Genomic DNA, 17,519 nt, shown 5'->3' on the forward strand with positions numbered 1-17,519 from the left:
GGGAACAGGAATGAAGGTGGTTACCTTGAGACATGTGGGGATTACAGACTGGGACAAGGAAAGGTTGAAAATGACCGTGATGCCTGCCAGCTGTTCTGCACATGTCTGAGATCGCCCCTGGAATAATGTCCGGCCCTGCGGGTCATGAGTGTTGACCTGATTAAAACCCTTACTCACGTCGGGCCTCGGAGACACAGTCCCCTGGGTCAGCACGGGGCCTTGTGCATGGCTTGTGTTGTTTCTGTCAAATTGTGCATAAAATGCATTGAGTTTGGCTGGTAGAGAGGCATTGTTGGGCAGATCACGGTTGTGTCTTATGTAATCCATAATGGACTGTAGCCTCATGCCAGACGCGTTGAGTGTCGCAGCTTGTGTAATAGGACTCCATATTTTTCCTATATTGTCCTTTTGCTTGTTTGACCTCTGCAGAGGTCATAGAGGGACTTCTTGTACATGTTGGTGTCCTCAGACGTAGTCTTGTGATTGGTTGAGATAACTCTGTATGCGGTAGCTCCGTTCTTTAGCTTCTTCAAAGTATTGGCTTCGTGGCGTGAATCGTCGGCAAAACATTTACAAAAAGTAAATACTGAGATAAAAGTGTTTTAAAAAAATCTATAATATATATATATAAAATTATATAAAATATATAAGGATACTGAAACCCTCATATCAAACACAATTGGTATTCATTCAGTAGATGGTTTAAACTTTGGATTATGTTTTTTTGCTTTGTCAAATTTCATTATTTAATTATCAAATTATTTGTCACATGCGCCGAATATAACAGGTATTAGTGAAATGCTGACTTGGAAGTTCTTAACCAACAATGCAGTTTTAATAAAAACAAGTGTTTGGTAAAGAATATATAAGTACAAAATAATACTAATGAAAGAGCAGCAGTAAAATAACAGTAGTGAGGCTATATACAGGGTATTACGGTACAGAGTCAATGTGGAGGTTATATACAGGTTATTACGGTACAGAGTCAATGTGGAGGCTATATACAGGGGGTACCGGTACAGAGTCAATGTGGAGGCTATATACAGGTTATTACAGTACAGAGTCAATGTGGAGGCTATATACAGGGGGTACCGGTACAGAGTCAATGTGGAGGCTATATACAGGTTATTACAGTACAGAGTCAATGTGGAGGCTATATACAGGTTATTACAGTACAGAGTCAATGTGGAGGCTATATACAGGGGGTACCGGTACAGAGTCAATGTGGAGGCTATATACAGGGGGTACCAGTACAGAGTCAATGTGGAGGCTATATACAGGGGGTACCGGTACAGAGTCAATGTGGAGGCTATATACAGGGGGTACCAGTACAGAGTCAATGTGGAGGCTATATACAGGGGGTACCGGTACAGAGTCAATGTGGAGACTATATACAAGGGGTACCGGTACAGAGTCAATGTGGAGGCTATATACAGGAGGTACCGGTACAGAGTCAATGTGGAGACTATATACAGGGGGTACCGGTACAGAGTCAATGTGGAGGCTATATACAGGAGGTACCGGTACAGAGTCAATGTGGAGACTATATACAGGGGGTACCGGTACAGAGTCAATGTGGAGGCTATATACAGGGGTACCGGTACAGAGTCAATGTGGAGACTATATACAGGGTATTACGGTACAGAGTCAATGTGGAGGCTATATACAGGGTATTACGGTACAGAGTCAATGTGGAGGCTATATACAGGGTATTACGGTACAGAGTCAATGTGGAGGCTATATACAGGGTGTTACGGTACTGAGTCAATGTGGAGACTATATACAGGTTATTACGGTACAGAGTCAATGTGGAGGCTATATACAGGGGGTACCAGTACAGAGTCAATGTGGAGGCTATATACAGGGGGTACCAGTACAGAGTCAATATGGAGGCTATATACAGGGGGTACCGGTACAGAGTCAATGTGGAGGCTATATACAGGTTATTACAGTACAGAGTCAATGTGGAGGCTATATACAGGGGGTACCGGTACAGAGTCAATGTGGAGGCTATATACAGGTTATTACAGTACAGAGTCAATGTGGAGGCTATATACAGGGGGTACCGGTACAGAGTCAATGTGGAGGCTATATACAGGTTATTACAGTACAGAGTCAATGTGGAGGCTATATACAGGTTATTACAGTACAGAGTCAATGTGGAGACTATATACAGGGTGTACCGGTACAGAGTCAATGTGGAGACTATACACAGGGTACCGGTACAGAGTCAATGTGGAGGCTATATACAGGGTGTTACGGTACAGAGTCAATGTGGAGGCTATATACAGGGGGTACCGGTACAGAGTCAATGTGGAGGCTATATACAGGGGGTAACGGTACAGAGTCAATGTGGAGGCTATATACAGGGGGTACCGGTACAGAGTCAATGTGGAGGCTATATACAGGGGGTACCAGTACAGAGTCAATGTGGAGGCTATATACAGGGGGTACCAGTACAGAGTCAATGTGGAGGCTATATACAGGGGGTACCGGTACAGAGTCAATTTGGAGGCTATATACAGGGGGTACCGGTACAGAGTCAATGTGGAGGCTATATACAGGGGGTACCGGTACAGAGTCAATGTGGAGGCTATATACAGGGGGTACCGGTACAGAGTCAATGTGGAGGCTATATACAGGGGGTACCAGTACAGAGTCAATGTGGAGGCTATATACAGGGGGTACCGGTACAGAGTCAATGTGGAGGCTATATACAGGGGGTACCGGTACAGAGTCAATGTGGAGGCTATATACAGTGGGTACCAGTACAGAGTCAATGTGGAGGCTATATACAGGGGGTACCGGTACAGAGTCAACGTGGACTATATACTGGTGCCATGCAGTGATAGTCTATAGTGATACAGGGCCTGGTGATAGTCTATAGTGATATAGGGGCTGATGCTAGTCTATAGTGATACAGGGCCTGGTGATAGTCTATAGTGATATAGGGGCTGGTGATAGTCTATAGTGATATAGGGCCTGGTGATAGTCTATAGTGATATAGGGGCTGGTGATAGTCTATAGTGATATAGGGCCTGGTGATAGTCTATAGTGATATAGGGGCTGGTGATAGTCTATAGTGATATAGGGCCTGGTGATAGTCTATAGTGATATAGGGGCTGGTGATAGTCTATAGTGATATAGGGGCTGGTGATAGTCTATAGTGATATAGGGGCTGGTGATAGTCTATAGTGATATAGGGGCTGGTGATAGTCTATAGTGATATAGGGGCTGGTGATAGTCTATAGTGATATAGGGGCTGGTGATAGTCTATAGTGATATAGGGGCTGGTGATAGTCTATAGTGATATAGGGGCTGGTGATAGTCTATAGTGATATAGGGGCTGGTGATAGTCTATAGTGATATAGGGGCTGGTGATAGTCTATAGTGATATAGGGGCTGGTGATAGTCTATAGTGATATAGGGGCTGGTGATAGTCTATAGTGATATAGGGGCTGGTGATAGTCTATAGTGATATAGGGGCTGGTGATAGTCTATAGTGATATAGGGGCTGGTGATAGTCTATAGTGATATAGGGGCTGGTGATAGTCTATAGTGATATAGGGGTTGGTGATAGTCTATAGTGATATAGGGGCTGGTAATAGTCTATAGTGATATAGGGGCTGGTGATAGTCTATAGTGATATAGAGGTTGGTGATAGTCGATAGTGATATAGGGGCTGGTGATAGTCTATAGTGATATAGGGGCTGGTGATAGTCTATAGTGATATAGGGGCTGGTGATAGTCTATAGTGATATAGGGGCTGGTGATAGTCTATAGTGATATAGAGGTTGGTGATAGTCTATAGTGATATAGGGGCTGGTGATAGTCTATAGTGATATAGGGGCCGGTGATAATCTATATACTAGTAATGCAGGGTTTTTCAGATAACAGTATGACATAAACAAGGCTTGATGTGACAGGTTGTTGTTGTATCACAACAGTGATATAGAGTATGATTGGTCAAGATGAAGCATCCTATGGAGAGAGATACTGTAGCTCAAATAAAGTGGATTCACCATGTGAATGTTTTCTGGGGGTTTTAGTGTGACAGCCAGTCACCATGTCAAAGAAGAAAAGCAATCAACCCCCACCATCTCTGAAGAAAAAGCCACAACCTCTTCCCCCCACACACCCACACCTGCCCCACTGCCACCTGTGTGTTTTAATTGATAGTGCAACCCATAGAGAGTAATGACATTGGACAAGGTTGCCTGGGAGCAAAGCAGCTGGGGAGGAGAGGAGAGGGGATGGGGGCAAAGAGGGGAGGAGAGGAGATGGGAGGGGGGATGAGAGGAGGGGGATGAGAGGAAAGGATAGGAGAAGAGAGGAGAGGAGAGGAGAGGAGAGGAGAGGAGAGGAGAGGAGAGGAGAGGAGAGGAGAGGAGAGGAGAGGAGAGGAGAGGAGAGGAGAGGAGAGGAAAGGATAGGAGAGGAGAGGAGAGGAAGGGGAATGAGAGGAGAGGAGGGGGAGAGGAGAGGAGAGAGGTGAGGAGAGTAGAGGGAATGAGAGGAGAGGAGGGGAGAGGAGGGGAGAGGAGAGGAGGGGGAATGAGAGGAGAGGAGAGTAGAGGGAATGAGAGGAGAGGAGGGGGAATGAGAGGAGAGGAGGGGGAATGAGAGGAGAGGAGGGGGAATGAGAGGAGAGGAGGGGAGAATGAGAGGAGAGGAGGGGGAATGAGAGGAGAGGAGGGGGAATGAGAGGAGAGGAGAGGAGAGGAGGGGAGAGGAGGGGAGAGGGAGGGGGAATGAGAGGAGAGGGAGGGGGAGAGGAGAGGAGAGGTGAGGGGGATGGGGCAAAGAGGGGGAGAGGGGGTGGGAGGGGGGATGAGAGGAGGGGATGAGAGGAAAGGATAGGAGAAGAGAGGAGAGGAGAGGTGGTGGAGAGGAGAGGAGGGAGAATGAGAGGAGAGGAGAGGAGAGGTGAGGAGAGTAGAGTAGAGGGAATGAGAGGAGAGGAGAGGAGAGGGGAGGGGAGAGGAGGGAGAGGAGAGGGAGGGGGAATGAGAGGAGAGGGAGAGGAGAGGGAATGAGAGGAGAAGAGGGGGAGAGGATAGGAGGGAGAATGAGAGGAGAGGAGAGGAGAGGTGAGGAGAGGTGAGGAGAGTAGAGGGAATGAGAGGAGAGGAGAGGAGGGGAGAGGAGAGGAGGGGGAATGAGAGGAGAGGAGAGGAGAGGAGAGGGAATGAGAGGAGAAGAGGGGGAGAGGATAGGAGGGGGAATGAGAATGAGAGGAGGGGGAGAGGAGAGGAGGGAGAATGAGAGGAGAGGAGAGGAGAGGGTGAGGAGAGGGTGAGGAGAGTAGAGGGAATGAGAGGAGAGGAGAGGAGGGGAGAGGAGAGGAGGGGGAATGAGAGGAGAGGAGAGGGAGAGGGAATGAGAGGAGAAGAGGGGGAGAGGATAGGAGGGGGAATGAGAATGAGAGGAGGGGGAGAGGGAGAGGAGGGAGAATGAGAGGAGAGGAGAGGTGAGGGAGGGTGAGGAGAGTAGAGGGAATGAGAGGAGAGGAGAGGAGGGGGAGAGGAGGAGGGAGGGGGAATGAGAGTAGAGGAGAGGAGAGGGAATGAGAGGAGAGGAGGGGGAGAGGAGAGGAGGGGGAATGAGAGGAGAGGAGGGGGAATGAGAGGAGAGGAGAGGAGAGGAGAGGAGAGGAGAGGAGAGGAGAGGAGAGGAGAGGAGAGGAGAGGAGAGGAGAGGAGGGGGAGAGGAGAGGAGAGGAGAGGTGAGGAGAGGTGAGGAGAGTAGAGGGAATGAGAGGAGAGGAGGGGGAGAGGAGGGAGAGGAGAGGAGGGGGAATGAGAGGAGAGGAGAGTAGAGGGAATGAGAGGAGAGGAGGGGGAATGAGAGGAGAGGGAGGGGGAATGAGAGGAGAGGAGGGGGAATGAGAGGAGAGGAGAGGAGAGGAGGGGAGAGGAGGGGAGAGGAGGGGGAATGAGAGGAGAGGAGGGGGAGAGGAGAGGAGAGGTGAGGGGATGGGGCAAAGAGGGGGGAGAGGGGGTGGGAGGGGGGATGAGAGGAGGGGATGAGAGGAAAGGATAGGAGAAGAGAGGAGAGGAGAGGAGAGGAGGGGGAGAGGAGAGGAGGGAGAATGAGAGGAGAGGAGAGGAGAGGTGAGGAGAGTAGAGTAGAGGGAATGAGAGGAGAGGAGAGGAGGGGAGGGGAGAGGAGGGGAGAGGAGAGGAGGGGGAATGAGAGGAGAGGAGAGGGAATGAGAGGAGAAGAGGGGGAGAGGAGAGGGAGGGGGAATGAGAATGAGAGGAGGGGGAGAGGAGAGGAGGGGGAATGAGAATGAGAGGAGAGGAGAGGAGAGGTGAGGAGAGGTGAGGAGAGTAGAGGGAATGAGAGGAGAGGAGAGGAGGGGAGAGGAGAGGAGGGGGAATGAGAGGAGAGGAGAGGAGAGGGAATGAGAGGAGAAGAGGGGGAGAGGATAGGAGGGGGAATGAGAATGAGAGGAGGGGGAGAGGAGAGGAGGGAGAATGAGAGGAGAGGAGAGGAGAGGTGAGGAGAGGTGAGGAGAGTAGAGGGAATGAGAGGAGAGGAGAGGAGGGGAGAGGAGAGGAGGGGGAATGAGAGGAGAGGAGAGGAGAGGGAATGAGAGGAGAGGAGGGGGAGAGGAGAGGAGGGGGAATGAGAGGAGAGGAGGGGGAATGAGAGGAGAGAGGAGAGGAGAGGAGAGGAGAGGAGAGGAGAGGAGAGGTTGATAGTCCTAGAGAAGGGCTTATTACACTTCACCTGTCCTGGTTGACTGGCTGACTGACTGGCTGGCTGACTGACTGGCTGGCTGACTATGCTAACTGGCTGGCTGACTGGCTGGCTGACTAGCTGGCTGACTGGCTGACTATGCTAACTGGCTGGCTGATTGGCAGACTATGCGAACTGGCTGGCTGACTGGCTGACTATGCTAACTAGCTGACTGACTGGCTGACTATGCTAACTAGCTGACTGGCTGGCTGACTGGCTGGCTGACTGGCTAACTGACTTGCTGACAGACCAGGGTAGCATTACCAAAGACCAGGGTAACATTACCAAAGACCAGGGTAACATTACCAAAGACCTGGGTAACATTACCAAAGACCAGGTTAACATTACCAAAGACCAGGGTAACATTACCAAAGAACAGGGTAACATTACCAAAGACCAGGGTAACGTTATCATAGACCAGGGTAACATTACCAAAGACCAGGGTAACATTACCAAAGACCAGGGTAACATTACCAAAGACCAGGGTAGCATTACCAAAGACCAGGGTAACATTACCAAAGACCAGGGTAACATTACCAAAGACCAGGGTAACATTACCAAAGACCAGGGTAACATTATCATAGACCAGGGTAGCATTACCAAAGACCAGGGTAGCATTACCAAAGACCAGGGTAACATTACCAAAGACCAGGGTAACATTACCAAAGACCAGGGTAACGTTATCATAGACCAGGGTAACATTACCAAAGACCGGGGTAACACAGACATGGGAGTGGGACATGCGGTGGATAGAGACCCAGATATCTCTCGCTTCAACTGACCAATTTTGATGGAGACATTTTTTATTATGCTAATTAGATTTGAGCGGAGGGCACGGACATCAACTCGAGTGGGTTAACCATGTTGCGAGGCTATACAGTATTTGTTTATATTTACAAATATTGGAATAAAACAAACTTATATTCTGGTTTCTTATGGGGTATGAGAGTTTAATTAAGCTCATGAGGCATTACATTCTTCAAGAATCAATGGGTACATGTAATGCATTTCTAAATGGATGTAGTAACTACGGTTTGCCCCTTTAACAGGCAGTGACCTTCATACAGCAGAACTTCACATAACTACAGAGCAGAACTTCACAGAACTACACAGCAGAACTACACAGAACTACATAGCATAACTACACAGCAGAACTACACAGCAGAACTACACAGCAGAACTACACAGCATAACTACACAGCAGAACTACACAGCAGAACTACACATAACTACACAGCAGAACTACACAGAACGACACAGCAGAACTACACAGAACGACACAGCAGAACTACACAGCAGAACTACACAGAACTACACAGCATAACTACACAGCAGAACTACACAGCAGAACTACACATAACTACACAGCAGAACTACACATAACTACACAGCAGAACTACACAGCAGAACTACACAGAACGACACAGCATAACTACACAGAACTACACGACATAACTACACAGAACTACACAGCATAACTACACAGCAGAACTACACAGAACTACACAGCATAACTACACAGAACTACACAGCATAACTACACAGAACTACACAGCATAACTACACAGAACTACACGGCATAACTACACAGAACTACACAGCATAACTACACAGCAGAACTACACAGAACTACACAGCATAACTACACAGCAGAACTACACATAACTACACAGCAGAACTACACAGCACTACACAGCATAACTACACAGCAGAACTACACATAACTACACAGCAGAACTACACAGAACTACACAGAACTACACAGAACGACACAGCAGAACTACACAGAACGACACAGCAGAACTACACAGAACTGCACAGCAGAACTACACATAACTACACAGCAGAACTACACAGAACTACACAGAACTACACAGAACGACACAGCAGAACTACACAGGACGACACAGCAGAACTACACAGAACTGCACAGCAGAACTACACAGCAGAACTACACATAACTACACAGCAGAACTACACAGCAGAACTACACATAACTACACAGCAGAACTACACAGAACTACACAGAACTACACATAACTACACAGCAGAACTACACAGAACTACACAGCAGAACTACACAGAACTACACAGAACTACACAAAACTACAACAGCCAGTTTATTAGGTACACCCCATCTCGTACCAAGTTGGACCCCCCTTTGCCTCCGGAACAGCCTGAATTCTTCGTTACATGGAAACATTGCTCAGCTTTGGTGTCAAGGGACCTAACGTGTGCCTGGAAAGCGTTCCCCACCACCACCACACCCCCACCACCACCAACCTGTCCCGTTGACACCAGTCAGGATGGGGGCCAAATTCTGACTCTGCCATCAGCGTGACGTAACAGGAACAGGGATTCATCAGACCAGGTAATGTTTTTACCTGATGGGAGTGGAAATCGGTGTGGTTGTCTGCTGCAATAGCCCATCCGTGACAAGGATCGACTCGTTGTGCGTTCCCTTGTTGCCGTTCTGCACGGCACCGTTGTACTGCACCGTTGTTGGCCCGTTTGTGGCCTGCCTGTCACGCTGCACCATTCTCCTTCGAACTCTCATCAATGACTTGTTTTCCGCCCACTGGACTGCCGCTGAATGGATGTTTTTGTTTTGGTTTGTTGCATCTTTCACGATAACCCATTGACGCCGTCATGCGTGAAAAAGCCCAGGACGCCGGGATGTTTCTGAAACCGGCGCGCCTGGCACCGACGCTCAAAGTGGCTCAGGTCACTCGTTTTGCCCCGTTCTAACGTTCGATCGAACGGTATCTGAACGTCTCGATGCCCGTCTGGCCTGCTTTATACAGCAAGCCACGGCCACATTGAATCACAGTCTTTAGGAGCGAAACATTTTCGTGAACGGGGTGATGTTCCTAATTAACTGGCCACTGAGTTTATGTTACCATTTCAATGGTGGTTAGATTATGGCCACTGCTCTGTCAATGTCCCACAAAATCATTCCCTTGTCCCACATTTGTGCTTTCTAGATGTGGTCAACCTAATTCCACCAGCGGACACATTGCTACTACAACATGTTAATTATTTTCACGTGCAAATAACATCATTTCAACCTCACATGTGAACTTGCAATTCCACATGTGAAAGTGAGATTTTCACATGTCGAATGTCTTCGTACATGTGAAACTGCTTATTTGATTATCACTTTTTTCTATGTGTGTGTGTGTGTGTGTGTGTGTGTGCTTGTGCATGTGCGTGCTTGTGCGTGTGTGTGTGTGTGTGTGTGTGTGTGCCTGTACGTGTGCCTGTGCGTGTGTGTGTGTGTGTGTGTGTGTGTGTGTGTGTGTGTGTGTGTGTGTGTGTGTGTGTGTGTGTGTGTGTGTGTGTGTGTGTTTGTGTGTGTGTGTGTGTGTGTGTGTGTTAGTCGTACGTTCATGTCAGATGGGAACTCGTCCTTCTTCCCCAGGCCGGTGGCTGCAGCGATATTCCCCATGGCTCCACCAGCAAGGTCCTTCGCTGCATCATCACACACACACACACACACACACACGTTAACACACACACACACGTTAACACACACATTATTAACACACACACATTAACACACACACATTAACACACACACATCATCACACACACACGTTAACACACACACGTTAACACACACACATTAACACACACACATTATTATTAACACACACACGTTAACACACTCACATTAACGTACCTGAACCAACACCATCTTTGGCCTTGGTGCCTGAAAAGGTAGAACAACACATCTGTTACCAGATTACACTGCTACATTACCCCACCATTATCACGCATCATGTATTACCATGTTAAAATGTTACATTATCTCTCCATTATCACACATCATGTGTTACCACATAAAAATGCTACATTATCTCTCCATTAGCACGCATCATGTGTTACCACATAAAAATGCTACATTGCCCCACCATTATCACACATCATGTGTTACCATGTTAAAATGCTACATTATCCCTCCATTATCACACATCATGTGTTACCACATAAAAATGCTACATAACCCCACCATTGTCACGCATCATGTGTTACCACGTTAAAATGCTACATTATCCCTCCATTATCACACACCATGTGTTACCACATTAAAATGCCACATTACCCCACCATTATCACGCATCATGTGTTACCACGTTAAAATGCTACATTATCCCTCCATTATCACACAGCATGTGTTACCACGTTAAAATGATACATTATCCCTCCATAATCACACATTGTGTGTAACCACATTAAAATACTACATTATCCCTCCATTATCGCACATCATGTGTTACCACATTAAAATGCTACATTACCCCACCATTATCACACATCATGTGTTACCACATTAAAATGCTACATTACCCCACCGTTATCACACATCATGTGTTACCACATTAAAATGCTACATTGCCCCACCATTATCACACATCATGTGTTACCACATTAAAATGCTACATTACCCCACCGTTATCACACATCATGTGTTACCACATTAAAATGCTACATTACCCCACCATTATCACACATCATGTGTTACCACATTAAAATGCTACATTACCCCACCGTTATCACACATCATGTGTTACCACATTAAAATGCTACATTACCCCACCATTATCATGCATCATGTGTTACCACGTTATAATGCTACATTATCCCTCAATTATCACACATCATGTGTTACCATGTTAAAATGCTACATTATCCCTCCATAATCACACATTATGTGTTACCACGTTAAAATGCTACATTATCATTCCATTATCACACATAATGTGTTACCACATTAAAATGCTACATTACCCCACCATTATCACACGCCATGTGTTACCACGTTAAAATGATACATTACCCCACCATTATCACGCATCACGTGTTACCACATTAAAATGCTACATTATCCATCCATTATCACACATCATGTGTTACCACATTAAAATGCTACATTACCCCACCATTATCACACATCATGTGTTACCACATTAGAATACTACATTGTCCCTCCATTATCACACATCATGTGTTACCACATTAAAATTCTACATTACCTCTCCATTATCACACATCATGTGTTACCACATTAAAATGCTACATTACCCCACCATTATCACACATCATGTGTTACCACGTTAAAATGCTACATTACCCCACCATTATCACGCATCACGTGTTACCACATTAAAATGCTACATTATCCATCCATTATCACACATCATGTGTTACCACATTAAAATGCTACATTACCCCACCATTATCACACATCATGTGTTACCACATTAAAATACTACATTGTCCCTCCATTATCACACATCATGTGTTACCACATTAAAATTCTACATTACCTCTCCATTATCACACATCATGTGTTACCACATTAAAATGCTACATTACCCCACCATTATCACACATCATGTGTTACCACGTTAAAATGCTACATTACCCCACCATTATCACGCATCACGTGTTACCACATTAAAATGCTACATTATCCATCCATTATCACACATCATGTGTTACCACATTAAAATGCTACATTACCCCACCATTATCACACATCATGTGTTACCACATTAAAATACTACATTGTCCCTCCATTATCACACATCATGTGTTACCACATTAAAATCTACATTACCCCTCCATTATCACACATCATGTGTTACCACATGAAAATGCTACATTATCCCTCCATTATCACACATCATGTGTTACCACATTAAACTTCTACATTACCCCACCATTATCACACATCATGTGTTACCACGTTAAAATGCTACATTACCCCACCATTATCACGCATCATGTGTTACCACATTAAAATGCTACATTATCCATCCATTATCACACATAATGTGTTACCACATTAAAATGCTACATTACCCCACCATTATCACACATCATGTGTTACCACGTTAAAATGCTACATTACCCCACCATTATCACGCATCATGTGTTACCACATTAAAATGCTACATTATCCATCCATTATCACACATCATGTGTTACCACATTAAAATTCTACATTACCCCACCATTATCACACATCATGTGTTACCACGTTAAAATGCTACATTACCCCACCATTGGTGGTGGTGGTGCTCGGGGGTGGTGGTGCTGGGGGGTGGTGCTGGTGGGGTGGTGGTGCTGGGGGGTGGTGGTGCTGGGGGGGTGGTGGTGCTGGGGGGGTGGTGGTGCTGGGGGGGTGGTGGTGCTGGGGGGTGGTGGTGCTGGGGGGTGGTGGTGCTGGGGGGTGGTGTGTGGTTCGATGTCCTGGTTTGTCTCTAAGACATTATATATCTTTACCAGTCTAATCCTGTCTAATCCAGTCTAATCCTGTCTAATCCAGTCTAATCCAGTCTAATCCTGTCTAATCCTGTCTAATCCTGTTTAGTTTGTGCACCAGAAGCAGGTCACGGTCTTATTATCTGATCCAGACTAACTGTGACATGGAGTCTAAGTATCTTACTGTTGTGAAACTGTAGCGCTGATGTCAACATCTGAACTAAAGCCAATTTGTTGTGACCATGCAGGACATAATAATTAGTTGTATTTCCTCGCGGTCAAAATGAGCAAAATAATTATGCTATCCATCGTTTTTTGGAACATGACAGAGTATTTAGGGTAGATCGTTTGACACACAAGAAAAAGACAATTAAATCTGTTTTATTTCCTGTCTCCATTGTAAACAATAAAGGTTCCAAAGGGTTCTACCAAGAACTGTTTTCATCAGAAGAACCCTTCTTGGAAGACAAAGGTTCTTTGTAAAGCAAAAAATGTTATACTTAGAATGTTATAAAAAAATGTTATACTTAGAACCTTTAACATCATAAGAACTGTTTTTGGAAGAAAGGGTTCTTGGATGATTATTTGGAAGGCAATAAGGGTTCTACATAGAACCATATATAATATTTCCCAGCATGCTCTACTGCAGGGACATTTTTAGAATTGTTGGTTTTACTGTAATATCTGTGTTTTTGCATGTACATTGATTGGTTGATTCCTTTGATGCTACACAAAGAGGAATCACATATAGTTTTATAAACTCATCTGTTAGTAATTGGATTTATTGCACCCATTACTGAGATGTTCGTTCTAGTTTAGATGATTGAAGTAGTCTCAGTATTCAATCTTTCCTACCCTGGCAGTTATTCTGCATGCAGGTTGCGGGTGATTTACTATTTCACTTGTTGGATATTCTAACTCTGGCTAGAATCCAATAGGAATTACACATCAATTTGCAAGCCAGCATAATGTGACTTGCAGGCCTGATGTGGCCTGTAAACCAGGAGTTTCCTAACACCACCGTGTTAGGGTGTAACTAGGCCCTGAAATAAAGGCCTTATGATATATTTAATTAATTGTCATAAAAAAAGTATTTTAAAGGCTAATAAGGCTGGTGGAACCATTCATAGAGTGTTCTAGAAAGAACCCTCCAAAGATAAAATGGTTATTTGAAGAACCCTACATAGAGGGTTTAAGATAGAACCCTACACAGAGGGCTTCAGATAGAACCATACACAGAGGGCTTCAGATAGAACCCTACACAGAGGACTTCAGATAGAACCCTACACAGAGGACTTCAGATAGAACCCTACACAGAGGGCTTCAGATAGAACCCTACACAGAGGACTTCAGATAGAACCCTACACAGAGGGCTTCAGATAGAACCCTACACAGAGGGCTTCAGATTAAACCCTTTGCAAAGGGTTCTACCCAGCACCAAAAAGGATTGCCCTATGGGGACAAACCCGAAGAACTCCGTATTGTTCCACTTAACACCATTTTTTCTAAGAGTGTAGATGACCATAGTCACCATGACTTCCTCAACGGGGATTAATACATTGATTCACTGATGTACCGTCTACAATCGGGCATGTTCAGTCAGGCACACACCTCAGCAAACCATCCGTCGTCATTGACAACATCTGAATCCCCTCGTATAAATGTAACATCAGTGACGGCATTATTGAAACACTATACAGACAAAAGTATGTGGACACCCCTTCAAATGAGTGGATTCGGCTATTTCAGCCACACCCGTTGCTGACAGGGAGTATAAAATCGAGCACACCGCAGCGCAATCTCCATAGACAAACATTGGCAGTAGAATGGCCGTACTGAAGAACTCAGTGACTTTCAACGTAGCTCCGTCATAGGATGCCATCTTTCCAACAAGTCAGTCCGTCAAATTTCTGCCCTGTTAGAGTTTCCTCAGTCAGCTGTAAGCTCTGTTATTGTGAAGTGGAAACATCTAGGAGAAACAACGGCTCAGCCACGAAGTGGTAGGCCACACAAGCTCACAGAACAGTACCGCCGAGGGCTGAAGCGCATAGCCCATAAAACCACCTGTCCTCAGTTGCAACACTCACTACTAAGTTCCAAAATGCCTCTGGGAGCAAGCTTCATGAAATGGGTTTCCATGGCCGAGTAGCTGCACACTAGCCTTACATCACCATGAGCAATGCCAAGCATTGGCTAGAGTGGTGTAAAGCTCACCGCCATTGGACTCTGGAGCAGTGGTAAGGCGTTCTCTGGATCGAAGAATCACGCTTCTGGCAGTCCAATAGACAAATCTGGGTCTGGTAGATGCCAGGAGAGCGCTACCTGTCCCGAATGCATAGTGCCAACTGTAAAGTTTGGTGGAGGAGGAATAATGGTCTGGGGCTGTTTTTCATAGTTTGGGCTAGAACCCGTAGTTTCAGCTCGAGGGAAATCTTAATGCTACAGCATACAATGACATTCTAGATGATTCTGTGCTCCCAACTTTGTGGCAACAGTTTGGGGAAGGCCTTCTCTGTTTCAGCATGACAATGCCCCAGTGCACAAAGCAAGGTCCATACAGAAATGGTTTGTCGAGATCTTCACTCGCCTGCACAGAGCCCTGGCCCTTTGAACACTGAGAGCCAGGCCTAATCGCACAACATCAGTGGTCGATCTCACTAATGTTTGTGGCTGAATGAAAACAAGACCCCACAGCAATGTTCCAACATCTAGTGAAAAGCCTTCCCAGAAAAATGGAGGCTGTTATCGCAACAAAGGGGGGACCAACTCCATATTTTGAAGTTAGATGTTTGACGAGCAGGTGTCCACATACCTTTGGTCATGGAGTGTATCTGTAAGCAGATATTCTTAATTTGCCAATATGCATATTTTCCCTGTAAATTATATCCATATCATAATTCCCTGCATGTAATGTAGACTGCCACTGCCAACCACCTACTTCCGTACATTCATGGTGCAAAATCCACAGTAACCTACAGAAGGAACCCATAGTGGCCTGCAGAATTAACCCACATTAACCTACAGAATGAACCCATAGTGGCCTACAGAAGGAACCCATAGTAGCCTGCATAATTAACCCACATTAACCTACAGAATGAACTCACAGAAGCTTACAGAATGAACTCACAGTAGCCTACAGAATGAATCCACAGAAGCTTACATAATGAACCCACAGTAGCCTACAGAATTAACCCGTAGAAGCATGTAGAATGAACCCAGAGTAGCCAACATAATGAACTCACAGTAGCCAACAGCATGAACCCATAGTAACCTATAGAATGAACCCATAGTAACCTATAGAATGAACCCATAGTAACCTATAGAATGAATCCATAGTAACCTATAGAATGAACCCATAGTAACCTATAGAATGAACCCATAGTAACCTATAGAATGAACCCATAGTAACCTATAGAATGAACCCATAGTAACCTATAGAATGAACCCATAGTAACCTATAGAATGAACCCATAGTAACCTATAGAATGAACCTTTAGTTGCCTGCAGAATGAACACATGGTTGCCTACTGAATGAACCAATAGTAGCCAACAGCATGAACCCACATTAGCCTACAAAATGAACCCAAAGTAGTCTGCAGTAGCCTACAGAATGAACCAATAGCACAGAGAAAATGCCTTGTTGGCATTGATGGGTTAATTATGGTTCACTACAACACACTTCAAAGAGAAGCCATAACATCCTACTAAAGATGGCAAAAAAAGAACCACCCATTTTTCAACCAATCAAGGAAAAATACATTATCTTTGGACCTATAGCGTCGCTTTACGAGGCATTCTATATGTCAGCGTTCTCAACGCTCATTGGTTGCTGCATCCATCAAGCAATCTCTGTTGAACACGACTCGCTCGCTTGGCAGCCACTCGTGATATGCATGCATTACATTGAAGCCATGGATATCACAGGGACCGGATGATCCAATTCAGATTGCTTTCGGTCTAACGTTTCTAAAGGTCGGATCTTACCGATAAACATGGCTCCTTCCTTGGTCTTTTCCGCCGCCAGCGCAGCTCCCTCCTTGGTCTTCTCCGCGGCGATAGCCATGCCGTCTTTAGCTTTGGACAACCCTTTCATGAACACATCCATCTCGACCCTGGTCCTGGATCTCTGGAGAGATGCACAGATCCATGAATCACGTCCCGTGTAGTCTATTGTATCTGCCTACAGTCCTACACCGTAGTAATGTAGTAGGTCGAGTACTAGTCACATGCTAACGGCTACCCATATCGACTTCAAATGTAGACACTGTCCATGGTCCTGAAACAGAGCATTTTTAATGAATTATTTGGTATGGTCCTGGAGAGAAGGAAATGAGATCCATTACAGCACTGATTGTCAGAAGTTTATCATGCGTTATTATACACAAATATGTGGTACAATTATGTGGTGTTATTAATTGCATGGTAATTAATAATGATTGTTTTGACAGATTGATTGCTCTGCATAGAGACGAATCCTCATTACTATGTATGTATTATAGGTCCCG

The 17,519-nt window shown here is 45.4% G+C and overlaps 1 protein-coding gene across 2 annotated transcripts in view; it reads right to left on the reverse strand.

Annotated features, from left to right (window-relative positions):
* Positions 1 to 17,519, reverse strand: part of LOC135545433 (beta-synuclein-like) — a 33,770-nt gene that overhangs the window by 14,022 nt on the left and 2,229 nt on the right. For both annotated transcript variants that reach the window (XM_064973042.1, XM_064973041.1), the window contains exons 2-4: positions 16,999 to 17,140; positions 10,427 to 10,456; positions 10,130 to 10,215 (exon numbers count right to left, since the gene is read on the reverse strand). In XM_064973042.1, the coding sequence (XP_064829114.1) occupies positions 10,130 to 10,215; positions 10,427 to 10,456; positions 16,999 to 17,119 (237 nt within the window). In that variant the 5' untranslated portion in view covers positions 17,120 to 17,140. The remainder of the gene's footprint in view (positions 1 to 10,129; positions 10,216 to 10,426; positions 10,457 to 16,998; positions 17,141 to 17,519) is intronic.

Source organism: Oncorhynchus masou, chromosome 9, assembly GCF_036934945.1.
Source record: "Oncorhynchus masou masou isolate Uvic2021 chromosome 9, UVic_Omas_1.1, whole genome shotgun sequence".
Lineage (NCBI taxonomy): Eukaryota > Metazoa > Chordata > Actinopteri > Salmoniformes > Salmonidae > Oncorhynchus > Oncorhynchus masou.